Genomic DNA, 23,181 nt, shown 5'->3' on the forward strand with positions numbered 1-23,181 from the left:
ACAATACCGACGTTTACATATATGCAGGTCTGACATTCGAACCCGCTGATGTTTAACATTTTTGTAATGGACAATATGTTGCGTCATTTTTTGAGATTTCCATTACAACAGTGAGCCCATAAGGTATTGGGTTATCAGACCTAAAAATTAGTGCGCGTCGTTCAATACCCACCAAAGATATTTTGAATTGGTACATTGCAAATTCTAAAGAAATTAGTTAATATTTTTTTTTCCTTTTTATGTGTGTATTTATAAGGGGTGGGGCGGTGGATATGTTGTAGGTGTTTATCGCCGGTGTGTGTGTTTGGGGGGGGGGGGGGTCTTTATTTTGATTTTATTTACTTTCATTCTATATATTTCGGGAGTCTTTCTCTTCCTCTTTGTTTTTTATTTTTTTTTTTTTTTTTTTTTTTTTTTTTTTTTTTTTTTTTGGGGGGGGGGGGGTTAAATTTTCTTAGTCAATTTTCGTTTTGCTTTCTTATTTCTGCTTTGTTTGTTTTTTCTTTGTTGTCGTTTTTTTATTATTATTTTTTTTTTTTTTTTTGGTTTTGTTTTAAACTGATAGCGCCACAGCAAATTACTAGAAAAGCACTTTTAAAATAAACAAAACAAAACAAAACAAAAAAAAAAAAACAACCACTGATTGTGATAAGGTTACAGATTTCGTATGCCATACTCAATAATGATGTTTATTTTTAACGCCATTCTGTGTTCACGCGGGCTTTTAAAAAGTATGATTTATAACCCAACGGAACAAAATCAACAATTTTTGATGACGTCACTGTATTGATCTTTAAATCAAAAAAACCTTGGTTGTCTTTATTGTCTCATTTTTTTTTTAAATTGTAACAAAAGTTACATTGACAAATATTTTGACTATGAATCTCAAACTGATTCAAAACAAACGCACAAAATAAATCACATATAATAACTAGATAAATATTAAAAATAGCCGTGAGCTCATTTCTTAATCTATAACGTTAGAAATGATTTCACCCTGACCGTCCACACCACCTGAAAACAACCTATCTAGTTGTTGAATTTAGTTAATAATTCAATGAAGATGCTCCTACTCGCATTGATTGAAAAATTCATTGAATGAACAAACTTTGCGCTAAATTATACATACAGATTAAAAGAAAAAGAAAGAATGCAAGATTGCTCATCGGAGAAAGTATAAATTGCTTGATTGAAATCCAAAAAAAAATTATCAAAATATTTGATGAGTTGCTCAATGAATAACAAAATGAAAATAATTTGACGTATTTCATGAACAATTAAAATAACATAAGTCTTCAAAACAAATAGATGTAGGATTCTATTGCTTATCGTGTTATTGTTTGGAGGGTTTAAGGTGGTCAAGTTCCACAAACATGAGGTATGAAGGGGGTTGGGGGGGGGGGATAAATAAATAGAGGATAAGAAGTTTTCCTGCAGACTGTTGGCTAAAGCCCCGGATGCTTAACCCAAACAATAAGAATATGACACAGCTATTTTCTAAATACTTATTCAGGGCCATAGGCCCCCATGGAGCCAGAAGTTATTCCTGTTTCTGTAGCAGCATCGATGTGTGACCCAACTTAAATCCTACTTTGACAAGTGGTGTCTAATCAAACTGTGCGACTGTTTTCAGTCGGATAACAATAACAGTGATTGATCATCGTGGAAAACTTCCAGTTACTCCAATATTATGACCCGAATCCTGAGTGCGGCTATGTGGTCTTGTGGTATGACACTCGCTTTCGGACCGGAAGGTCCTGGGTTCGAGCCTCGATTTGTCTCTGTCTCTGTCGGGAAAAAAAAAATCTTATATTGGCCTAGCAGGCGTCATGTCTCGTTCTATATGTTACGTGTGGCTGTGGTCAGGGACACCTTGTAAATCGCTTTGAGCACGTTTAGTGGATATTGCGCTATATATATGCTCTGTTTTGTTTTTTTTTTTTTTTTGTTTTTTTTTTTTTTTGGTTTTTTGTTGTTGTTTTTTTGTTTGTTTTTTTTTTTTGTTTTTTTGGCTTTTTTTTTTTTTGTTGTTGTTGTTTTGTTTTTTTTTACATAGGGACGGCACAGACCCATCGACTGATCTAACTCACCCATCTTGGGAAAAAGGACAGGACGAAAAACTCAACAGTCTTCTGAGGATTTTGATGGGAACTTCTTAGGGCCCTCTTAGTCTGAGGGACATCCACTCTGACTCAAATTATTTTCCTCAACTGAATAGTGCGCCCATGTATAGAGTATAAAAGACGTTCACATAATAGCAGGCCTGATAATCGAACGCAATAACTGCCTTGAGTTAACATTAAAAAGAAAACAGAAATAAATTGAGCTTTTATTTAGAGCAATACCCACTGAACCTGCTCAAAGCGTTTTACAAGGGGGCCCTAGCCAACAGCAAAACTTAACATGTAGTGCGAGACATGATGCCTATTTTTTTTCCGGGCAGAAACAAAGCTGTTAACGGCCAGGTACTCATTTTGCACCTGAGTACCGTCAGAAAATGTGAGTAAAGGTCATTTTCCAAGGACTCAACTATGCATCGCTCAGAGCGGGACTCGAACTCAAGATCTGCCGATCCGAAGACGAGTGTCATGCCACTAAACCACACAGCCGCACATTGTTGTAAAGGATAATATTTTTCGATGTTTTTCCATTACAACAATGAGTCCATAACAATTTGAGTTTTCAGATCTTCAAGTAAGCACTAACTTACTTGGCTTTAAGCTGTTCGCTGGCATAATCGACCGAATTTGCAGCCTCGATGGTCTTCATAATTTATGTACATATGAATCTCCATTCCTGTCTGTTTTATTCATATCTCTGATGATGTTTATGTCTATAGTTGAAGTTAAGCGGAATTTGATGTTTGGCAATCTCTTTTGAGATCGTTTTTTAGTGTTATTGGCAATGAAGTGACTGGGCGTCCTTGTTGTTTGGGTCCCAAGTTGGTGAAGTAGAATGACTTGGCTTTGTTTGCTGGTATTTCAGGATTCGTATCAGGATGAGTCCAAACAAGCTCCACGTGGCCTTAAATATTTGAAGAGAGATCGGTGTTTAGGTACATTATTGCTACAGTGCGTTGTTTGTCGTTTTGTAGGAAATTTAATTCCCATTAATGTTCAATGTCGTCGCGATGGAAGGTGTCCAGACGATCTTCGTCTGATCTTATTTTTTCCCATGAAGCACATTTGTAACGGAGAATTGATGTGACTAGTATGTTATACAACTAATCCGTGTGCTGTTTAGTGTGGGGTCTGTATTTCTTTATATCTTTTTGTTTATCATCCAAATAGATATAAACTTTGTGTAGCGCTGCGTTTGATAGTTGTTTCCTGTCGCGTTTTCTATAGTATCTTTGTCCCCAAGCAGTGAACCGAGTTTTTAAACATTTTCTCACAAATCTCATGTCATGATTCCTGTCAGTTCAGGTTTGTCTATATTAACATGAAGATGGTGTTGTTGTTTTTTCAGGTCGTCTTGGATGACATTTAGATACGTTGATAGAGTCTGTGGCAATGAAATCTGTGTCAATTGCGTATATAGTTTCAGGGGGATATGCATTGATGTGCTTCTCTTAGCATTCCAGATACATTATAAACAATAGCAGGCTCAAACTATCCCCTTGAGGAGTACCTATGTTGCCAGTGAAGCATTGAGTGTATTTTGCTCCAATGATTTTGTTACTTGTTGCCGAGAAGGAACTGAATTATGCGGATCTCGCCTTCTTTTATGATTTCTAAGAGAATATGTTGGAATTACCTCTTATAGTCGAGTCAAATGCAGACAACATGTCCAAGCCAGTAATTTTGACTGCAATCTTTGATGGACATGCTTTCGTCGTCATCTATTTGTATGCCCATAAGGCATCGGATGTTTTTCTTTCTGGACCGACGTGCAGACCTGACATTAGAACCCACTTATGGGCATAGTTTACCACATTGTTGTAATGGACGATATTTTGCGTCATGTTTTGACATTTCCATTACAACAATGACCCCATAAAGAATTGGGTTATCAGACTTGTAAATAAGTAAATCTCGTTCTGGACTGAACCCACTCTGACAAAGAGATAGATACTCTTCCACCTTTGGTTAACACCTTAGTCTCTCCCACTGTTAAGTTTCTTTACACTTGATCGCACTTCTCCATTAGTTTTTTAAGACAAATATTAAGACTTATTTTATTAGGAAATATTTGATAGATTAAAACCAGTTTCCATTAATGGCTTATTTTTCATGATATGAACGGCATGTCTGGTGTTTGACCTGTTATCGTAATTTTGATGTTTGTATTGAAAAGGCGCATAGAGCTTTTTGTTAATTCGTTCATGAATTAATTTGTTTCTGAAACATGTTGATATTTCTGATTATTTTGCCCTCTTCAACTTCAACCTTTTTGGTTTTTGACCGGCTCTCTGTAAAGCTTCACCTCTGTGAACATTTTAATGTCCTTGCTTGCCTTGTCAATGTCTTGCACTAAAGAGACAAGTTCTTGATTTCTAACTTCATCCGCCATTTTCTTTACCATGTAAGGGATATTATGATTCCGTTCTTTTATTTTAAAGTCTGATTAATGCATTATGTTTTGCTGTGTTGAAGATCGTCAGTCTCAGATTCTTTTTTATCTCTGACAGCAGCTGCTTTATCTCTGGGTCCCATTTTATTTTGGATGTGTTCTTTGCGAGGTGTACAAATAAGTGCACGTCGGTTCTTTGGGATTATTTCTCTTAAACATTCTTATTACATTTTCAGATGGTATATATATATATATATATATATATATATATATATATATATATATATATATATATGTGTGTGTGTGTGTGTGTGTGTGTGTGTGTGTCTGTGTGTGTGTTGTTAATAACAAGAAATGGAGTGAATAGGAAAGTGCAGGAAGACAATAGAGAATAAAAAATTTGCGTCGGCGATGGGAGCTCTCTATTATTGTCTTCTGGCACTTTCCTACTAATTTCTTTCCATGTTATCATTGTCAACATAAGTGTTGTTGTTAATAAGGTTATCGATGTGAGAATGATAACTTTCTTCAGTTTGAGGATGGTTAATTTCGCACAATTCGCCCCATTTGATAGCAAAACTTATTTTTGGAAGCTTAAGGCATGATGTTTCAACAGTTCCTTCATAGGATTGGGTATTTGAGTAAGCACAAGTCTGGTATAAACAACGAAGGCTAAACATTCCTCAAATTAATGCATAAAGAGTGGGGCACGCTGACAGTAACAACCATAAGGTGACATCACATGTTGATAGTGATTCAGCTCCCCATCACACGGGATTGTTTTGTTATAACTGAATAGATAGACTGGTAAATAACTAAATTTGGTCACCCTGCATCTGTCTAACGGTGGCGGCTCTGCATAAGTGGGGTTTGCAGTTTTGAACTCACTCTTTCTATTAAAAAACATCCCACTGTGTTGGTTCATCTGGAAGAGAACTACTGGTGAGATCATTGTTTTGAAACCAATGTTACACAACCAGTGATATGTAACAGAGCCAAAATCAAATAAAAAGATGAACAACTGTATTTATTTATTTATTAGTACTAAACAAAGAAATAAACAACAACAAATACCATTTATTAATTCACGTAAAATTTTATTGTTTTTATTGGTCGGAGAAGAGTTTTGAGCCCAAAACGTTCAGTGTTAAATATTGTGTTGTGTTCTGTTTTGAAGCTATTTTACGCAATTTGTTAAATTAATTCTTTTTTTTTTTATATTACCAATCGTAATATCGATGAGTGCTTTCACTGAATGTTTGAAACCATTTGTTTTTTAAATGTTGGTGAATATGTAGATCTAGATCCGGTTTGTGTAAGGGGGAGATGGTGATGTTAATGGAGATGGTGCTGATGGGAATAACGATGGATAAAAAAGAATTTCAGTTGACGGTAATATTTCGATTTGTTGTTTATTCTACAAATTTATAAGATGGAAACGCCTCCTTGTGTTATTTTTTGCGTCAAGCCATCAAAATCGGTAGTCGCGTGTCACCGGTGCGCACCTTATTGACACAAATCGTCACTTGACATTCTATGTTGCATAGTGACATCTTTACGTCATTTAACAACGGAAGGGTGAAACTACGATCGGGACTAAAGGTCTAGAGGCAACAAAATAAACCCCTTTTTCTAAAATAAAAACAAAATTAGAACAGGAAAAAGTCAAATTTAGATTTAGGTTAACCATGTTCCGTAATTTCTCATCAGCTGCTTGCGCTCTGGCTGTAGGTGTTAAGAAAGAGTTGGTTGATTGTACCTATGGAGAATCTGCTCAGGCCTCTGCCAACCAATACTGCTTGGAAAAATGTCTGCCCAAGGTGGATGCTGCCGACAAAGACTGCACAGCATACGTAGGCGATAGAATCAAGAAAGCAGTTGGATTCCCCCAGCTTACAGCTTGTTGTAAGCCTTTGAGGTACAAGGACTTTATCATTTCATATGATACCAAAAATCGCATTCCAAACTGGGTATATGAACATCTCTATTACCACAAGCTCTTCAAAGATGACCAATGCGACAAGAGACCTCTCTGCTCGTAAGTACTGAATCGTTTATTATTTTAGGAAAAGTTAACTGCTTTGTTGTTTAAACTCACGATATATTTTGCCACAATGTATATGAAACACGCTCAGCAAGGTCAGAGGCATGTCTCTTGTCCTCTTTCTCGAAATCACACACACACACACACACACACACACGCACGCACACAGAGAGATGGAAGGGGGGGGGGGCGGGGGGAGAGGGAGGGAGAGGTCAACTTTACTTTGGGGTCTAAAAATGAAATATTTGAAAAAATATTTGAATGGATTTTATGAAGACAAAAAAATGAAAACGCTATTTAAAAGTTAAACACAATTCAGTCTTGCTTTGTGATAAAATTGAATTAAAGGACATTTCATTTCACTGTTTATATGATCAAAGATAATCGTAGCCTAATTCAGCACCAGCGGCTGGATGTTTCAGATTTCATAGTTTTCTCATACAAGACATTGCAATAGCAATGCATCCAAGTAGTACTGGTTTTACCTTGGTTCTTGACAAATTGAATAATGTTTAATCTGCAAGTCCCGCGTTTAGGCAAAGTGTCAAGTTTTTTTTTTGTTTTGTTTTTGTTTTGTTTTTTGTTGTTTTTTTTTTTTGGGGGGGGGGGGGTTGGGGGTGTCATCATAATACAGCCCATTGAGTTGGAAATTATCCCGGTTTCTGTAGCATTAAACATGAGCTATTGTCTGCTATGGTTTGATGGGACGCAAGGTACCTTCCACCAGATCTAACAAACTCAACTACCCAGTCACTGGAGGTCATAAAAAGTCGACTGCACCTATACCGGTTCGTTTGCTTGTGAGACCGAGTTCTCTACTTCTGAACTGTCATGACCCTCTTTGTCATCTATAAACACGTGACGTGGCTTCAAAATGCCCTTTACTGTCTTTTTTATTGGAGTGGAATCGTTTTGTTTGTTGTTTTTTTTTTGGAATAATTAAATCAGCTTAATTATCATTTGAGAAACTATAAAATAAAATAATGTATCAATTACATGTATATCCGTTTCAGAAAATACCTACCAAGCAACTTTTTGAGCTGAAAATCATTCTTCAGACAACAAGATACCCTGTACTTTGTATTTGCAATGCAATTTGATTGGATGTTTCCCTTCCTTTTTTTAAAGTCAATATTAACGACCACAATTAGTTAAGATGTTGTATCCTGGCCTAAATATATGATATGGTAAAAAAAATAAAAGTTCAAATTATTTTAATTTCAAGTCAACTCATGATATCCTCCTAATCATTTTCAGGGAACTAGGAAACGACAAGCCCAAATTCCATCCCGATTGCCGTATCCATGGTTACCACCGCGCCGACGTCAAAGACTACTGCGATTCCGACTACGAACTTGGTCTGATGGCCGACCCAGCCAACTACCCCTACGATTGTGAAGCAGGAGCTGAAACACAAGTCATGACCAATGTAGTTCCCATTGTAAGTAATAATATTACTACCCGAGGCCGAAATACTGAGACGGCAAGCGTAGTCGTTGTTATAGGGTTTTAATAGCAGACGCTGCGTTTCTATGTCAAGCCGTGACAATTCGGTAGACATCTCTCTCACAAAGTTTATTGTAACAATTGGCTGGGGTTTTCGCAGCTTTTTATCTTCAGAGTATGATTACTTGTCACTAAATTTTCTCTTACAGATAGTTTTGTGTATTTGTACGGGGAGGCCTTCCGAAAGCTCCTTGGGTCTAGCATCTCTTTTAACAATTATATACTGTACACAGTGTATAAACGTTACTTTTGACTATAACTTCAACTTTCGGCATTAATATCATTGGTTGTTGTTGACCCAACACAAGTATATATAATATATGCCTTTTGGGGGACGCTTCTTTGGTAGTAGTGGTGGTGCTGGTGGTGGGGTAATGATGATGATGATGATGATGATGATGATGATGATGATGATGATGATGATGATGATGATGATGATGATGATGATGTAGTGACAGTAGTGGTGGTGATTGCGATGATGGCGGATTTGACGGTATTTACTTACTATAATTTCATTGATGTTGATCTCCATCATGGCTGTTGTTGTGATTAATTATTTTTTGAATGTAAGACCTAGATTGTGAGAAAGAAGAAACCTAGTCTCACCTGGGAGATTATTGACTGAATTTGAACTATCTAAAGTCTTCGGATTTAGAGATTATTCAAGATAAAGTTGGAGCTGCACTATCTAAAAATCATTTTAAAATATTATATGTAAATATTTTTCTTTTCCGTGTTTTCTTCAATCCGCGAGACCTTTCATCTTGGTCCACATGAACACAAATTCAATTCTTAACACTGTGACCAAGAGTCAAAAACCGCCACTGATTTTTATTTTTCTCTTTTCTTCTCATTTTTTTTTAACGAAAGAGGGCATGTGGCTCAACTGTGGTGAAGACTATTTTTGTGAGGCATTGGAATAGGAAGTATGAAGATTTCAATGGAATATGTGTTTTTTTAAACGAGTTTTTATATAGCGCAATATCCACTAAACGTGCTCAAAGCGATTTACAAGGGGTCCTTAACCAACAGCAACACATAACATGTAGAACGCCTGTAAGGCGATATTTTGTTGTCCGACAAAGACAACGCTGTTAACGGCCAGGTACTCATTTTACACTTGAGTGCGGGGAGAGAATGTGAGAAAAGAGCCTTTTACAAGGACACCAACTATGCGTCGTCCGAGGCTCAAACACAGGACCTTCTGATCTGATGAAAACGATTATCATACCACTAGACCGCATAGCGCCGCACAATACATTTATGATATCATTTATATTATATTACTTTCTTTTTTTTTTCAGGTTCCAGGATTCAGCTGTGGTCCTTGGTTTGAATTGCAATGTTACATCAGGGACACGCTTGTCAAGGAACACAAGAGCGTCTACGTCTGCTCCGGCCCTCTCTTCATGCCACAGTGAGTAGTAACCTTCTGAATTGATCGTGTGGTTTCTGGTGTCTGACAAAAATATATTAATATTCTTGACCTCGAAATACTTTTTTAATCGTGGTACTGTCCCTTTGACTCATATACTGTATTGACAGAATGCGTTGAGTTGATTTGTGTTCTCCTTTCACAATGAAACTAAAAATACACACACACACACACACACACACACACACACACACACATTATATATATATATATATATATATATATATATATATATAGAGAGAGAGAGAGAGAGAGAGAGAGAGAGAGAGAGAGAGAGAGAGAGAGGGAGGTGGTATTCATTCAATTTTGAGGATTTTATTTTTTCCCAAATCACAGTGTCTCTCTTTGTCCACTTTGGAAAGGACAAATATTTAGTTCATACAGAATAAGTCGTCTGTTGAGCGCCATTTATCACACTAGAAGTCAATGTCAGACAACAACGTTTGCTGTAATTGTCACTCATCCAACCGTTGACCCGACATCATACAATTTTGAAACATTTTTGACCCACCGTCTTAAAACGATATACTGTCGAGGTGGAAATTAAATTTACAGTCGTAAATGTGATGACCCAACGTTTAAAAGCGGTATTATGTGAAAGTGTAACAAGTTACCTATTGAATCATACGGTGGCATAACTATTTTTAATAGCAGGATGTATAGGCAAATTCTTATGATTACGAGGCTTTAAAAAGAGCGAAGATGGATGATCTTTATGGACGACCATATTTTATTTAGCCTAGAAAATAAGATGTCATTACTCTGAAGCCAAAAACCTCCGAAGAACTGGTTTCACACGTCCAATGAGATTGGAACCAGTATTTTAACATAGCACTATTGTTACATAATATAGAGCACAACTAGAAATGTCTCCTTGATAATTACGCTAGTATGTCTTTTTCAATTCTATAGCAAGTCTTGATATTATTTCCTCAGACCGGAAAATCAGCAACAGCCCACAAAGAACATGAAATTTGATGTTCTAGGGGAGGGGGAAGTTTCCGTGCCAACCCATTTCTTCAAGGTTGGTACTCTTGTCATTGAACAACGATGAAGGTGGTGACGGTGCTGTTGTTGTTGTTTTGTGTTTGTTTGTTTTTTTGTTTGTTTGTTGTTTTTTTTTGTGGGTTTTTTTGCTTGTTTTTGTTGTTGTTGCTGTTGTTGTAAATGATGATGATGATGATGATGATGATGATGATGATGATGATGATGATGATGATGATGATGATGATGATGATGATTTTCAAAACAATTCTGCGGAAGAGATTAATTTTTCATAATCCGGTCGGGCTTGACAAAGGATCAGTCCAAGTAATGTTTTAAAACGTAGAAATGGATTAAATGCAATATTATGGAGTGTGGACTTTGAAGGAATGCGTTTTCTTTATCGTGTTATCGGAGGAGGGTTAGGCAACGTTGATTCGTGGCTGTGTAATTCGTAACTGTCTCAAACCAACGTATATTTATATGCAGGTCTGGTAACCCAAATTGTTCATTGTTGTACTGGAGCTACTCACGCAAAATATTGCCCATCACAACAATGTTAAATCAAGCCCATAATTAATTGCGTTCGGTTATCCGACCTGCTAATAATATGTGCACGTTGTCTCAAACCGATATTAGACAGACACACACACAGAGAGAGAGAGAGAGAGAGAGAGAGAGAGAGAGAGAGAGAGAGAGAGAGAGAGCAGCGAGCGCTCGCACAACCGACTGAGCTACCCAGCCACACTGTGCCAGGCGGAGGGCGTCGTGTTAATTGAATCCTGAGTCAATTGGCATTGAACCTGTGACTTTTTTTTTTCTGTTTCCAACTGGCACTTTTCTATACCCTATTTTTCTCATCATTTTTTTAAAAGGGTGGAAACGTTACTTTCCGTCCTTCTGGTTGTTAATGTTTGGGTTGTAGTTTTTTTTTTTTTTTTTTTGTTATTTTTTTTTTCAACCGATATTTTATAGCGTTGATTATCGAGCAATTAAATATAACATTTTCAAGAAAATCTGGCTTATCATTAATCATTTCAATAAAATATTACAGGAATATTTTGAGAAGATTCTGAATAGAGAAAACAAATTGTGATGTATTAGAAATAACTGACATCAATTTAGTAGCATTGTTGAAAAATACCAAAAGACTAATATTCACATAAGATTTAGCACCTCAAACTACATAATAACAATAATTGAGAACAGTGAACGGGATAAATGCATGTAAAATATGGGACGCAGAAAAGGACAAACTGTCATATTTACAAACAACCTGGTCCACACTTAAAGCTCTCAAGAATAATAATTCGATTCGACAAAGGGAATGACCATAAAATAATGCCCTGAAAAATAATTAAGGATACAGGTGATACGAAGCAAATCAAAATATTTTCAGTGGAAGAAAAGCTAGTTTTAATTTATTTTTTAATGTACTTTAGTTTATCTGGTACTTTGCAATACTTTCCAGATCATCTTGCACCAACCTGCTCCCTATTTTTTGCCATATTCGAAAGCGTTGTCGGGTTGTGTATGATTGGTCAGATCATCTTGCACCAACCTGCTTTCTACATTTGCCATCTTTACGTTGTCTGTGATTGGTGAAAATGATAACTAAGTAGCTAAGAAACGGCTTGGAATCGAGGATGATGACAGTACAAATTGAGGACTAGATTAAAAGAATTTTTGACAAGTCGATAGACTAGTCACCCATATTTATCGCTATTTTTGTCCCAAATTTTTAAAAAATAGTAATCTTCATTTTACCCACGTGTACTTATTTGCAGCTCTGATACCCCAAATAATTCATTGTAGTGGATGTACTCTCAAACCAACACAAATGGACAAGAGTCCATTATTAGTTAAGTCCCTACTTGTTTCAACTATCAGTCCTGCTAATATGTGCACATTCATTTATACCAATAGACCTCTGAAGATTTTTTTTTCTATCCCTAGGTCATCATCATTGAAACTCTTGACGGTAATTTGGAGCTGGAATCCTACATGATGCCGAACAAGGAGATGGATGAGACAGATCTGGACAAGTTCCTTACACCCTTGTGCAAGATCGAGCACTACTCCGGTCTCATCTTCTTCCCCGAAAAGAAAGTCTGTTTCACCAGCAACAACAAGAGGAGAGGAGCTGCACTCCACGCCCTTTAAGACTGAGCAAATTCGGGTTTCAATTCGAGCCTACAATGATTTATTTTCCTGGAATAACATGTAAACATTGAGGCATTATAACATCATCACTTCGACCACTAGTTCCTTAAACAAACACACTTTTATAATCATTTCTTAAATTTTGATTTGTATTTAGGTGAATTTTTAGATGAGAGTGTGTTGCATGATTATTTATTTGAAAACAAAGCTTCTAGTGATGTATGAGAAATTCCATACCAATCCGAATATAAAGATATACAATTACGTCCAGTAACAATAATGGTATAATGATATAGTGCAGAACACCACAAACATGGATTGATAATGATATTCGTGGTAAAATATCTATATAATATATATTATAAAAGTAACCTATGCCTCACAAATATATAATATTTTAATATTGAAATGATATCGTACCTATACCCTAGACATCAGTTGTATGATTAGCGATTGAACATCGATAAATCATATATGGCAATAAAGCATAGCAACGATGTCTCCTTTATTCTCTTTTCTTGTTTGTTGATGCAACCACTACGATTTTATTAAGGAGCAAAAGTCACTTTCCTGAATGAGAACATCTATTTTAAGTTGATAGGTCACATAAATTCAGTTTTAAGCGGCATGTTCAACCCGACATGATATTACCGTTAGAGATGACTGGTCACTTTTAAATTGAATGTATGTTCAATCTCGTCAACCGGAATGGGGAGGGGGGGGGGGGGGAAGGGCTACTCTCCTTGTTCAACTTGTTCCGTGTCTTTACCTCCTTTTGTTTGCTGGAACGGTCCCTTAGATTATATATTATTTCCCTTTTCCGAATTGCTCTCTGTTAACCCAGTCATGGTTTTTATAGGTCCCCGACTGGATCCTTTGCAGAGGGGAAACGGTCAAATCTAGTTTTTTTTTGATTTGCTCTTTCCCCCCCCCCCCCTCCTCCCCCCCCCCCCCCCCCTCAAATCTAAATTACCACCTTACCTAATTCATAAGCTGTATGGGCAGCACGACACCTTTTTTTTTAAATTTGCATCGTATCGTACTCAAGAAAAACTCATTTCGTCCCCGTCCCCCCTCCCTGTCCCCCCCCCCCGTGCCGTGTGGCAAAGTCACTTCGCTCCAGTTATATCTCAAATTATTCTTCAGATACTCGCATAAAAATCATTAAACATTAGAATCTGTAAAATGGGAGTGTGAAGCAGAACCACACAAAAAAAAAAAAAAATTACCCCCAAAAAATCATCCATTCTCGACTCGGGATCGAACCTCAGTCCTTCTGATTATCGGTCAGACGTACTATCATTACATCACAAAGTTTACAATCCCGCATTGCATTTGTTGACACGTGTATGGCAGGACAAAGGAAAGGGGCATTGAAGAAAAAAAACCCAAAAACGTTGCGTAATAATTTCTTGCACAAAGTTCATTATCCACGCCTGCGGAAAAGTAACGCAATACGCATGGGGTTATTGTTGCCTCTTTGTCCTCCTCCTCCTCCTCCTCTTCTTCTACTCCTCTTCCTTGTTGTTCTTCTTTCCTTGTTCCGTACCTTTACCTCCCTTTGTTTGCTGTTTCCCCTTTCCTTAATTGTTCTCTGTTATCCCTGTCATGATCCTTGGCAGAAGGAAACGGTCAGATCTAGTTTTGATTTCTGCTCTATTCTTTCTTTTGTTTTTCTTCCTCTATCTCCATTTTTTCAAGGGTATGATAACCCCCCCCCCCCCCTCTACATTACCTCCTTACCATATCATAAGCATGATGGGGAGCATGACGCCTTTTTTTTTCATCGTATCGTGCCCAAGAACAAAATTTGTCTCCCCCCCCCCCCACCCCACCAACCCTCGTGTCGTGTGGCTTTATAGCTAGTTACTTCGACCAAGCTCACGTTGGGACGCTACACTGCGGCTGAAGCCTTGGTTACTCATATAAAATCAATAACAATGATCTGTGAAAGGTCGAATTCACGTTATTGTTTATAAACAACCTACTATGTTTGTTCGACCACGTGTGAAGGTGTGTCACAAATTCCATGTTTTGATTGGTTAAAAGTCTACCGGTTAATACCGCTTTGGGACGATGGGATAGATATGCGCGACTATGTGGTCTAGTGGTATGACACTCGCTTTCGGATCGGAAGGTCCTGGTTTCGAGCCTCGCTCGGCGCATTGTTATGTTGAGTCCTTGGAGAAGGCTCTTTTCTCACATTCTCTCACGTACTCGGGTGTAAAATGAGTACCTGGCCATTACCAGCGTTGTCTCTGTCCGAAAAATAATTGTAATATCGCCTAGCAGGCGTCATGTCCCGTCCTAAATGTTAAATACTGCTGTTGGCCAGGGCCCCCTTGTAAAGCGCTTTGTGCACGTTAAGTGGAAAAGCTCAATTTTTAAAAATATGAACGCAGTTTGGTGCCAAGAAACACTGTAGAGTAGCGTAGAATTTCAATAAAGATAAATTAGGCGAGATACACGAAACGTGTTCATTCAAAATGTTTTATAAAAAACAATCCGAAATAGGTCTGAGTGTGAGCTGAGAAAATTGATGACACGAACTGTTGTCCACTTGAGTATCATGATTAGGAATTTTATCGAGCTGTCCAGAAAATTACAATGTATTAAAATCATCATGTGTGTTCTAGCATTTATATCGTGCAATATCAGCTAAACCCGTGCTCAAAGTGCTTTTCAAGGGATCCCTAGCCAACAGTAAACCTAGCCAACATGTAGGACGAGACTTGACATCTGTTCGGTGATGGTACATGTTTTTTTTTTTAACCTGTTGACGGCCAGGTACTCATGTTACACCTGTGTACGGTGAAGCTATGTGATTAATGATATAAAATGATCAAGAGACTACTTTGCATAAGCAAAAAAAAAAATAGATCTGCGCCAACCCCCCCCCCCCCCCCCCAAAAAAAAAAAAACCCAACAAATTATTGATATTCGACATATCTACCCGCCAGTTCAATCGTACAAACACACAGAACTTTATAATCCTAAAGATTGAGATTGGCCGTAATTGGCGATATAAAAAACAAGAACTAAGAAGAGCAGTTACGTCACCTTCATTCATTCTACACTTCCAATTTCGAAGTCTTCGGTTTGAGAATTTTAATAATAAATAAACTAGCAATAACAATCTTATTTGAAAATTTAAAAAAAAAATTGAAATAGATACATAATAAAATTTTCTTTATTAACCCCTGTGGGAAGATGTGTCTTTAGGGTCTATTCTTTGGGAAGGCTGAAATACCGATGCGTTAGCCGCAGTGCAGGGCCGCAAAGTGAGCTTGGACAAGGTGACTTGCTTAAAAAACTTGAGCATTTATAAAGCGTAACATCCACTTAAACTTAAACATACTCAATTCGCTTTACAAAGGGTCTCTGGTCAACAGCAACATTTAACACGTAGGATGAGACATGACGCCATTATAACAAATCAAATTCTGTCACTCCTTGTCAACTATAGGAGAATCGTCACATATGTTACGAGACAATAAATATTTTTAACATTTTTTACCTACCTCACAAAATTTGAAGAAAAATCGTTGTTAAATTGACACCACGTTAATAATGCTGATGTATAGAGCTTGTTTTCCAGAGCAAAATTGTGTTTATCGTGTGCTTATTGTTTTTGATTCTATATAGAAGGCCTTGGTTGAGTTCAAAATATCTAGACGGATCTATTTTTGTGTTGGGTTTGTAGGACTTTTCATGAAACAGTCGGAAAATTGTCGATAAGGAGAGAGTTAAGGCCTCATGCTCGTTTTACACCTGAGTACGATGAGAGAACGTGAGTAAAGCCTATTCCAAGGACTCAGAGCGGGTCTCAAACCCTGGACCTTCCGATGTCATCATAGTCATTCCTCAAGACCACAAAGCCTCACAGCTTGGCGGGCAGTTGAACTCAGTACCGTTCGGGTAAAAATCAAAGACCATATCGCTGAGCCACGCTGTTACCCACAGACTACTGAGTCCTGTATTCTCTATGCTGCTACCTAAGTAGGCTAATAAAGTTCTGATTATCTCACTCAACCCTAACACGGACTATACCCGTTGTTTACCCGGGTAATTTTTACCCCATGCCTATTTATTACATTTTTTGAGACAAATTATAGGCGTATCTAGTGTCAAAGCTAGATAATGTTTTTAGTTTTTATATGTTAATGATAGTTTACAGGGGCGGTTGCTGGCTGTTTGTTTAAGGCGGCATGGATCGAAAACATTATCTCACTGTACTCAGGTGTAAAATGAGTAGGTACCTGACCAGAAGCAGTGTTGATTTTGTTGGAGGAAAATGTTATCTCGCCCAACAGGCATATGTCTCGTCTTCACGTTGCTTTTGGCTTAGGAGCCCTTTTTAAGTGTCTTGAGCTCACTTAGCGGAAATTGCTCAATATCAATGTTCTAGTGGGTGTATTTTTTTAGAATGTGTGTATATTGTGTATAAAAATAAAATGGGGGGGGGGGTCATGTGTGGTTTGAATTTTGAAGAGATATACTCACATAAGTGGCATTTACGACGGGCATATATTATGTAAAAGAGGTCCATTTGTCGATTTTCCTCTACAGAAAAAATTGTATAACATCCGATCATTGAAGTCTATGGATCCTTTCATTGTTGTTTCGGTATGGATTGCGATACACGTCTGTTCATTGTGATTTGTGAATATCATTTTTTTAAAAAGAACAATATGACAACAGCAATTAGACTGCCATATAAATTTCTTCCTTCGAATATCAACTGTGATAACAGTCATTAATAGAAGGAATAGAAAATCCAACCTCAATGCACTTCTTATCTACTCCAAAGACAATAACATAACTAATAACTACAAATTGAACTGCTGTGTGTCTCGGGATAATGGACTTGGAATCTTATTTATAGCATCATGGGGCTCTACTCGGTGAATGATTTGTGTAATATTCTTATTGATGATTAACATCCGTTTGAGAAAAACGAATAGCATAAGATCTATATTTATTGTAATTTTCTTCATCCGTATGGTTTGATTACAACAAACCTGTTCTTTCAATGATAAAATTGATATGGTTTTGATTTCTCCCAAGTCAGGCCTCAAGGTGTGCAAAATTAAATTTGCCGGCCTGACCTAGTTATTTTAGCAGTCAAGAGTATCCGTTGTTTCTGGTGGGAAGTGGATAGCCGTGGTTTTAAACAGAAGAAAACAAGTCTTTTATATAAAATGCTTGGGCGGCCTGTTGACTTTTTGGCTCATGGTAGCCCCCATACCCCACCCTCAGCTCATTGTCGCACGTCATCTCGCCTCGCGTGGGGCAACAAGAAAAAGAGAGCCGTCCGTGATGACGCACAACCTTCGTACAGTAGTTACAGGTACCAATCATGGCAAGTGAGACAGGAGAGATGCGCGAGTGTGAACGAAAATCAGCATAGGCAAAAATTGAGACAAAAAGCAGTATCTGCTAAATTTGAAAATTATAGGGCGGCACAAAACAACTTTGCTCAATAGACCGACCGCCAGTGATAGTTTAATAAAACTATTTACATGCTCATTTTTAATACAAAATCTCTAGGATTGAGAGAGTTATTTTGACCAAGGGGTCCCGAGAGCCCAGTTGGCCCGCTTCACAAGCAAAGGGACAGATATTGATCCCGGGTTGCAATCGAGATTTTATTCTGATTCCCCAGTCCAGCCAGTCGTGATTGGGTAGCTGGGTATGTTTGATCTGGCGGAAAATACTTTGCGATAGACTGGCGTCCTATCCAAAGGTTAGCAAGCAGTTACTATTGCCCGTGTCACGCAATAGAAACCGAGATAAACTCCGGCCCAATGGGTCTAATGGCCAGTTCTTTATTCTGATCATATTGGGAAAAAGGTGTTTTGTTTGTGTAAGGATACCATCATGCATCTGATAAAAGAAAAAAAAAAAAAAATATCCAGGGCTTTTTCCTTTAAAACATAAAACATTGAGAGAAGATTGAGATGGGAGAGAGAGAGAGAGTGTGTGAGAGAGAGAGAGAGGGAGGGGAAGAGAGAGAAAGAAAGAGAGAGAGTGAGAGAGAGGCAGAGAGAGAGAAAGAAATACTGAGAGAGATAGAGAGTGTGAAAGAAAGGGACAGAGAGAGAGAGAGATAGATAGATAGAGATAGAGAGAGAGAAAGAAAGAAGGAAAGAAAGAGAGAGAGACACACACCACTGGGGGTCGGTCTATTGAGCAAAGTTGTTTTGTGCCGCCCTATAATTTTCAAATTTAGCAGATACTGCTTTTTGTCTCAATTTTTGCCTATGCTGATTTTCGTTCACACTCGCGCATCTCTCCTGTCTCACTTGCCATGATTGGTACCTGTAACTACTGTACGAAGGTTGTGCGTCATCACGGACGGCTCTCTTTTTCTTGTTGCCCCACGCGAGGCGAGATGACGTGCGACAATGAGCTGAGGGTGGGGTATGGGGGCTACCATGAGCCAAAAAGTCAACAGGCCGCCCAAGCATTTTATATAAAAGACTTGTTTTCTTCTGTTTAAAACCACGGCTATCCACTTCCCACCAGAAACAACGGATACTCTTGACTGCTAAAATAACTAGGTCAGGCCGGCAAATTTAATTTTGCACACCTTGAGGCCTGACTTGGGAGAAATCAAAACCATATCAATTTTATCATTGAAAGAACAGGTTTGTTGTAATCAAACCATACGGATGAAGAAAATTACAATAAATATAGATCTTATGCTATTCGTTTTTCTCAAACGGATGTTAATCATCAATAAGAATATTACACAAATCATTCACCGAGTAGAGCCCCATGATGCTATAAATAAGATTCCAAGTCCATTATCCCGAGACACACAGCAGTTCAATTTGTAGTTATTAGTTATGTTATTGTCTTTGGAGTAGATAAGAAGTGCATTGAGGTTGGATTTTCTATTCCTTCTATTAATGACTGTTATCACAGTTGATATTCGAAGGAAGAAATTTATATGGCAGTCTAATTGCTGTTGTCATATTGTTCTTTTTAAAAAATGATATTCACAAATCACAATGAACAGACGTGTATCGCAATCCATACCGAAACAACAATGAAAGGATCCATAGACTTCAATGATCGGATGTTATACAATTTTTTCTGTAGAGGAAAATCGACAAATGGACCTCTTTTACATAATATATGCCCGTCGTAAATGCCACTTATGTGAGTATATCTCTTCAAAATTCAAACCACACATGACCCCCCCCCCCCCCCCCCCCCCCATTTTATTTTTATACACAATATACACACATTCTAAAAAAATACACCCACTAGAACATTGATATTGAGCAATTTCCGCTAAGTGAGCTCAAGACACTTAAAAAGGGCTCCTAAGCCAAAAGCAACGTGAAGACGAGACATATGCCTGTTGGGCGAGATAACATTTTCCTCCAACAAAATCAACACTGCTTCTGGTCAGGTACCTACTCATTTTACACCTGAGTACAGTGAGATAATGTTTTCGATCCATGCCGCCTTAAACAAACAGCCAGCAACCGCCCCTGACACACACACATATATATACACAGAGAGAGGGAGACACACACACACACACACACACACAAACAGAGGAAGAGTGAGAGAGAGAGAGAGACATACACAAACACACACACACACACACACACACACACACAGAGAGAGAGAGAGAGAGAGAGAGAGAGAAAGAAATACTGAGAGAGATAGAGAGTGTGAAAGAAAGAGAGAGAGACAGAGAGATAGATAGATAGATAGATAGATAGAGATAGAGATAGAGAAAGAAGGACAGAAAGAGAGAGAGAGAGAGAGAGAGAGAGAGAGAGAGAGAGAGAGAGACATACACACAAACAGAGAGAGGGAGACATACACACACACACACAAACAGAGAGAGGGAGACACACACACACACACACACACAAACAGAGGAAGGATGAGAGAGAGAGAGAGAGAGAGAGAGAGAGAGAGAGAGAGAGAGAGAGAGAGAGAGAGAGAGAGAGAGAGAGGGAGGGGATAGATAGATAGATAGAGATAGAGAAAGAGGGAGAGAGAGAGGGGGGAGATAGATAGAGAGATAGAGATAGAGAGAGGGGGGGGAGATAGATAGATAGATAGAGAGAGAGAGAGAGAGAGAGAGAGAGAGAGAGAGAGAGAGAGAGGGGGTTAATATGCTATTGATTGTAGAAACTTTTCAGGTAAATATAACCACAAATATCTGTATTTAGAAGTCTGGTAGATCAATGAAATGGGCTATTTGTATCACCAATATTTTGTTGATGTGAGTGTGAGGGTTCAATCCTACAGCAATGAGACCATGGTCTCAAGCCAAGGCTGTGTGTATGCTCTGTCTCAAGCGCAGTCACTATTACGTATTACATTCTCAAGATTAACAAACCAATTGATAATGATGATTTTTGGTGTCGAATTGCCACAATCGTAACAAATTGAAAACGAAATGAATATGTTTACGTTGTGTATATCGCACGTGTGAAAGGAAGAGAGGAAGAGAGAGAGAGAGAGAGAGAGAGGAGAGAGAGAGAGAGAGAGAGAGAGAGAGAGAGAAAGAGAAGAGAGAGAGAGAGAGAGAGAGGAGGGGGGGGGGGGGAGAGAAAATAAGTAGGAGTGAAATATCTGTTCAATGTTACAGTTATCGTTTAACGTTATAACAAGTGTAACTAAATGACAAATTGCCATATTTATGGACAATAAAGATCTATTATTATTATTATTATTATTATTATTATTATTATTATTATTACTATTATTATTATAATCACTTTGGATCGCTCGATGTCTAATGATGACGGTGATGATACTAATAAAAATAATAGTGCGCCTATGTGGTCTAGTGGTATGACACTCGCTTTCGGATCGGAAGGTCCCGGGTTCGAGCCTCGCTCGGCGCATAGTTGAGTCCTTGGAATAGGCACTTTAACTTTAATCACATTCTCTCTCCGTGCTCAGCATTGTCTCTGTCCGAAAAAGATTGTAATATAGCCTAACAGGCGTCATGTCTCGTCCTACATATTAAGTGTTGCTGTTGGTCATTGACCCCTTGTAAAGCGCTTTGAGCACGTTTAGTATATAATAAAGCTCCAAAATATTTTTTTAAATTAAAATAACAATAATAATTATGATAATAATAATAATAATAATAATAATAATAATAATAATAATAATAATAACAACAACAACATAGCGTACTCTCCTGCGTGACATCGTAAGACGTCATCACCTTGACATTTTACAAAGGACATCTCGTGACTAATTATGAGAGAGTAGAAGTAGATGATGATGGTTATGATAGGCTTAAGTAAGATATCATATAATCCATCAAACGATTACCTAGTAATCTTGCCGAATATCTAAACACGTGTTTTCTTTTGTTTTTCTTTGATGCACCTCCTCGTTTCTTTCTTTGTATCATTATTTTATTTTGTTTTTGTTACTTTAAATAAAACTTATATATCTAAAATTGTTCGTAAAACTCCTCAATCTGAAAAAGGGATGTGTGAAACACAGCCACACAAAGAAAAAAAAGTGTCCCCAAAAAAATCATCCATTCTCGACAAGGGATCGAACCTCAGGCCTTCTGATTACATCACAAAGGTTACAATCTCGTATTGCAATGTTGACACACGTGTAGGTATGAATGGACAAAGGAAAGGGGCATTCCAAGAAATACAACCCAAAACGTTGCGTAATAATTTCTTGCACAAAGTCCATTATCCATTTGGTTAAAACGCCTGCGGAAAAGTAATACAGTACTCATGAGGTTTTATTGTATCCTCTGTGTCTGTACCTACATGTATGTGACAGTCATTCAACTCTCCCACTCCTCCCATCCCTCTTCTTCTTCTTGGGTCGAATCTCATTCAGAGAGGTGCAAAGTTGAGTTCTTGGAAAAGGTTCCTTACTCATATTTTTTTTCATCTGGTCATGAACAGCATTGTAGGTATCTGTCGAATAATTATAGTTTTTATGTCTCACCCTGTAAGTTGCTGTTTGTTGGCTAATGTAAATGTTGCTGCTCGAACTACGCAACTACCACATCATCTCATTCATCCTGTTTTGTTGATAAAGGGGAAACCCGAAACGTTCATTTAATCTGTTTTTGTAATTAAATTGAAGCTTACACTCAATTTCACATTATTATTTGTTTGTTGGCTAGGGACCCCTGTAACGCGCTCTGAGCACGTTAAGTAGATATTGCGTTTTATAAATCCTCATATAATACCGTTTTCGTCGTGAATATATCATAAGCTATACTGTTTCGTTCTCCATGTTGATAGATGCAGTTAGCTTGTGAACGAACCCTTGTAGAGCGCATTGAATAAGTGGGTGCTGCTTTATATAAAATCTCACGTCTGTTTTGTTTCTTCATGTAATCCGAGGTGTAAGTCATAAGTCTCATTATTCCCTCTTTTAAATATTTCATTCCAACTGGTTACAATAAATATAATATTATACGAACTAAAACCAAATCCAATGCAAGTCAAAGGATGACCTATTAGCCTAGATAGCAATGATTAAAAAAATGATTATTGAAAGAACTGAAGCA

General features: G+C 37.7%; 1 protein-coding gene across 1 annotated transcript; it reads left to right on the top strand.

Annotated features, from left to right (window-relative positions):
• Positions 1-6,036: 6,036 nt before the first annotated feature.
• LOC144978750 (endonuclease G, mitochondrial-like) lies at positions 6,037-13,152 on the top strand. The gene is made up of 5 exons (XM_078925193.1): positions 6,037-6,550; positions 7,814-7,997; positions 9,367-9,479; positions 10,434-10,521; positions 12,438-13,152. The coding sequence occupies exons 1-5, from the start codon at positions 6,201-6,203 to the stop codon at positions 12,642-12,644; spliced, it is 942 nt and encodes a 313-aa protein (XP_078781319.1). The 5' UTR covers positions 6,037-6,200; the 3' UTR covers positions 12,645-13,152.
• Positions 13,153-23,181: the final 10,029 nt, after the last annotated feature.

This window comes from Berghia stephanieae, chromosome 8 (genome assembly GCF_034508935.2).
Source record: "Berghia stephanieae isolate SIO BIC M18660-M18661 chromosome 8, UCSD_Bste_1.3, whole genome shotgun sequence".
Lineage (NCBI taxonomy): Eukaryota > Metazoa > Mollusca > Gastropoda > Nudibranchia > Aeolidiidae > Berghia > Berghia stephanieae.

Excerpts from the sequence above, each read along its gene's own strand:
- LOC144978750 (XM_078925193.1), top strand. The coding sequence starts at position 6,201 with ATGTTCCGTAATTTCTCATCAGCTGCTTGCGCTCTGGCTGTAGGTGTT. Across the intron at positions 7,998-9,366 it reads TGACCAATGTAGTTCCCATT|GTTCCAGGATTCAGCTGTGG; the intron begins GTAAGTAATAAT and ends TTTTTTTTTCAG. Across the intron at positions 10,522-12,437 it reads TGCCAACCCATTTCTTCAAG|GTCATCATCATTGAAACTCT; the intron begins GTTGGTACTCTT and ends TTCTATCCCTAG.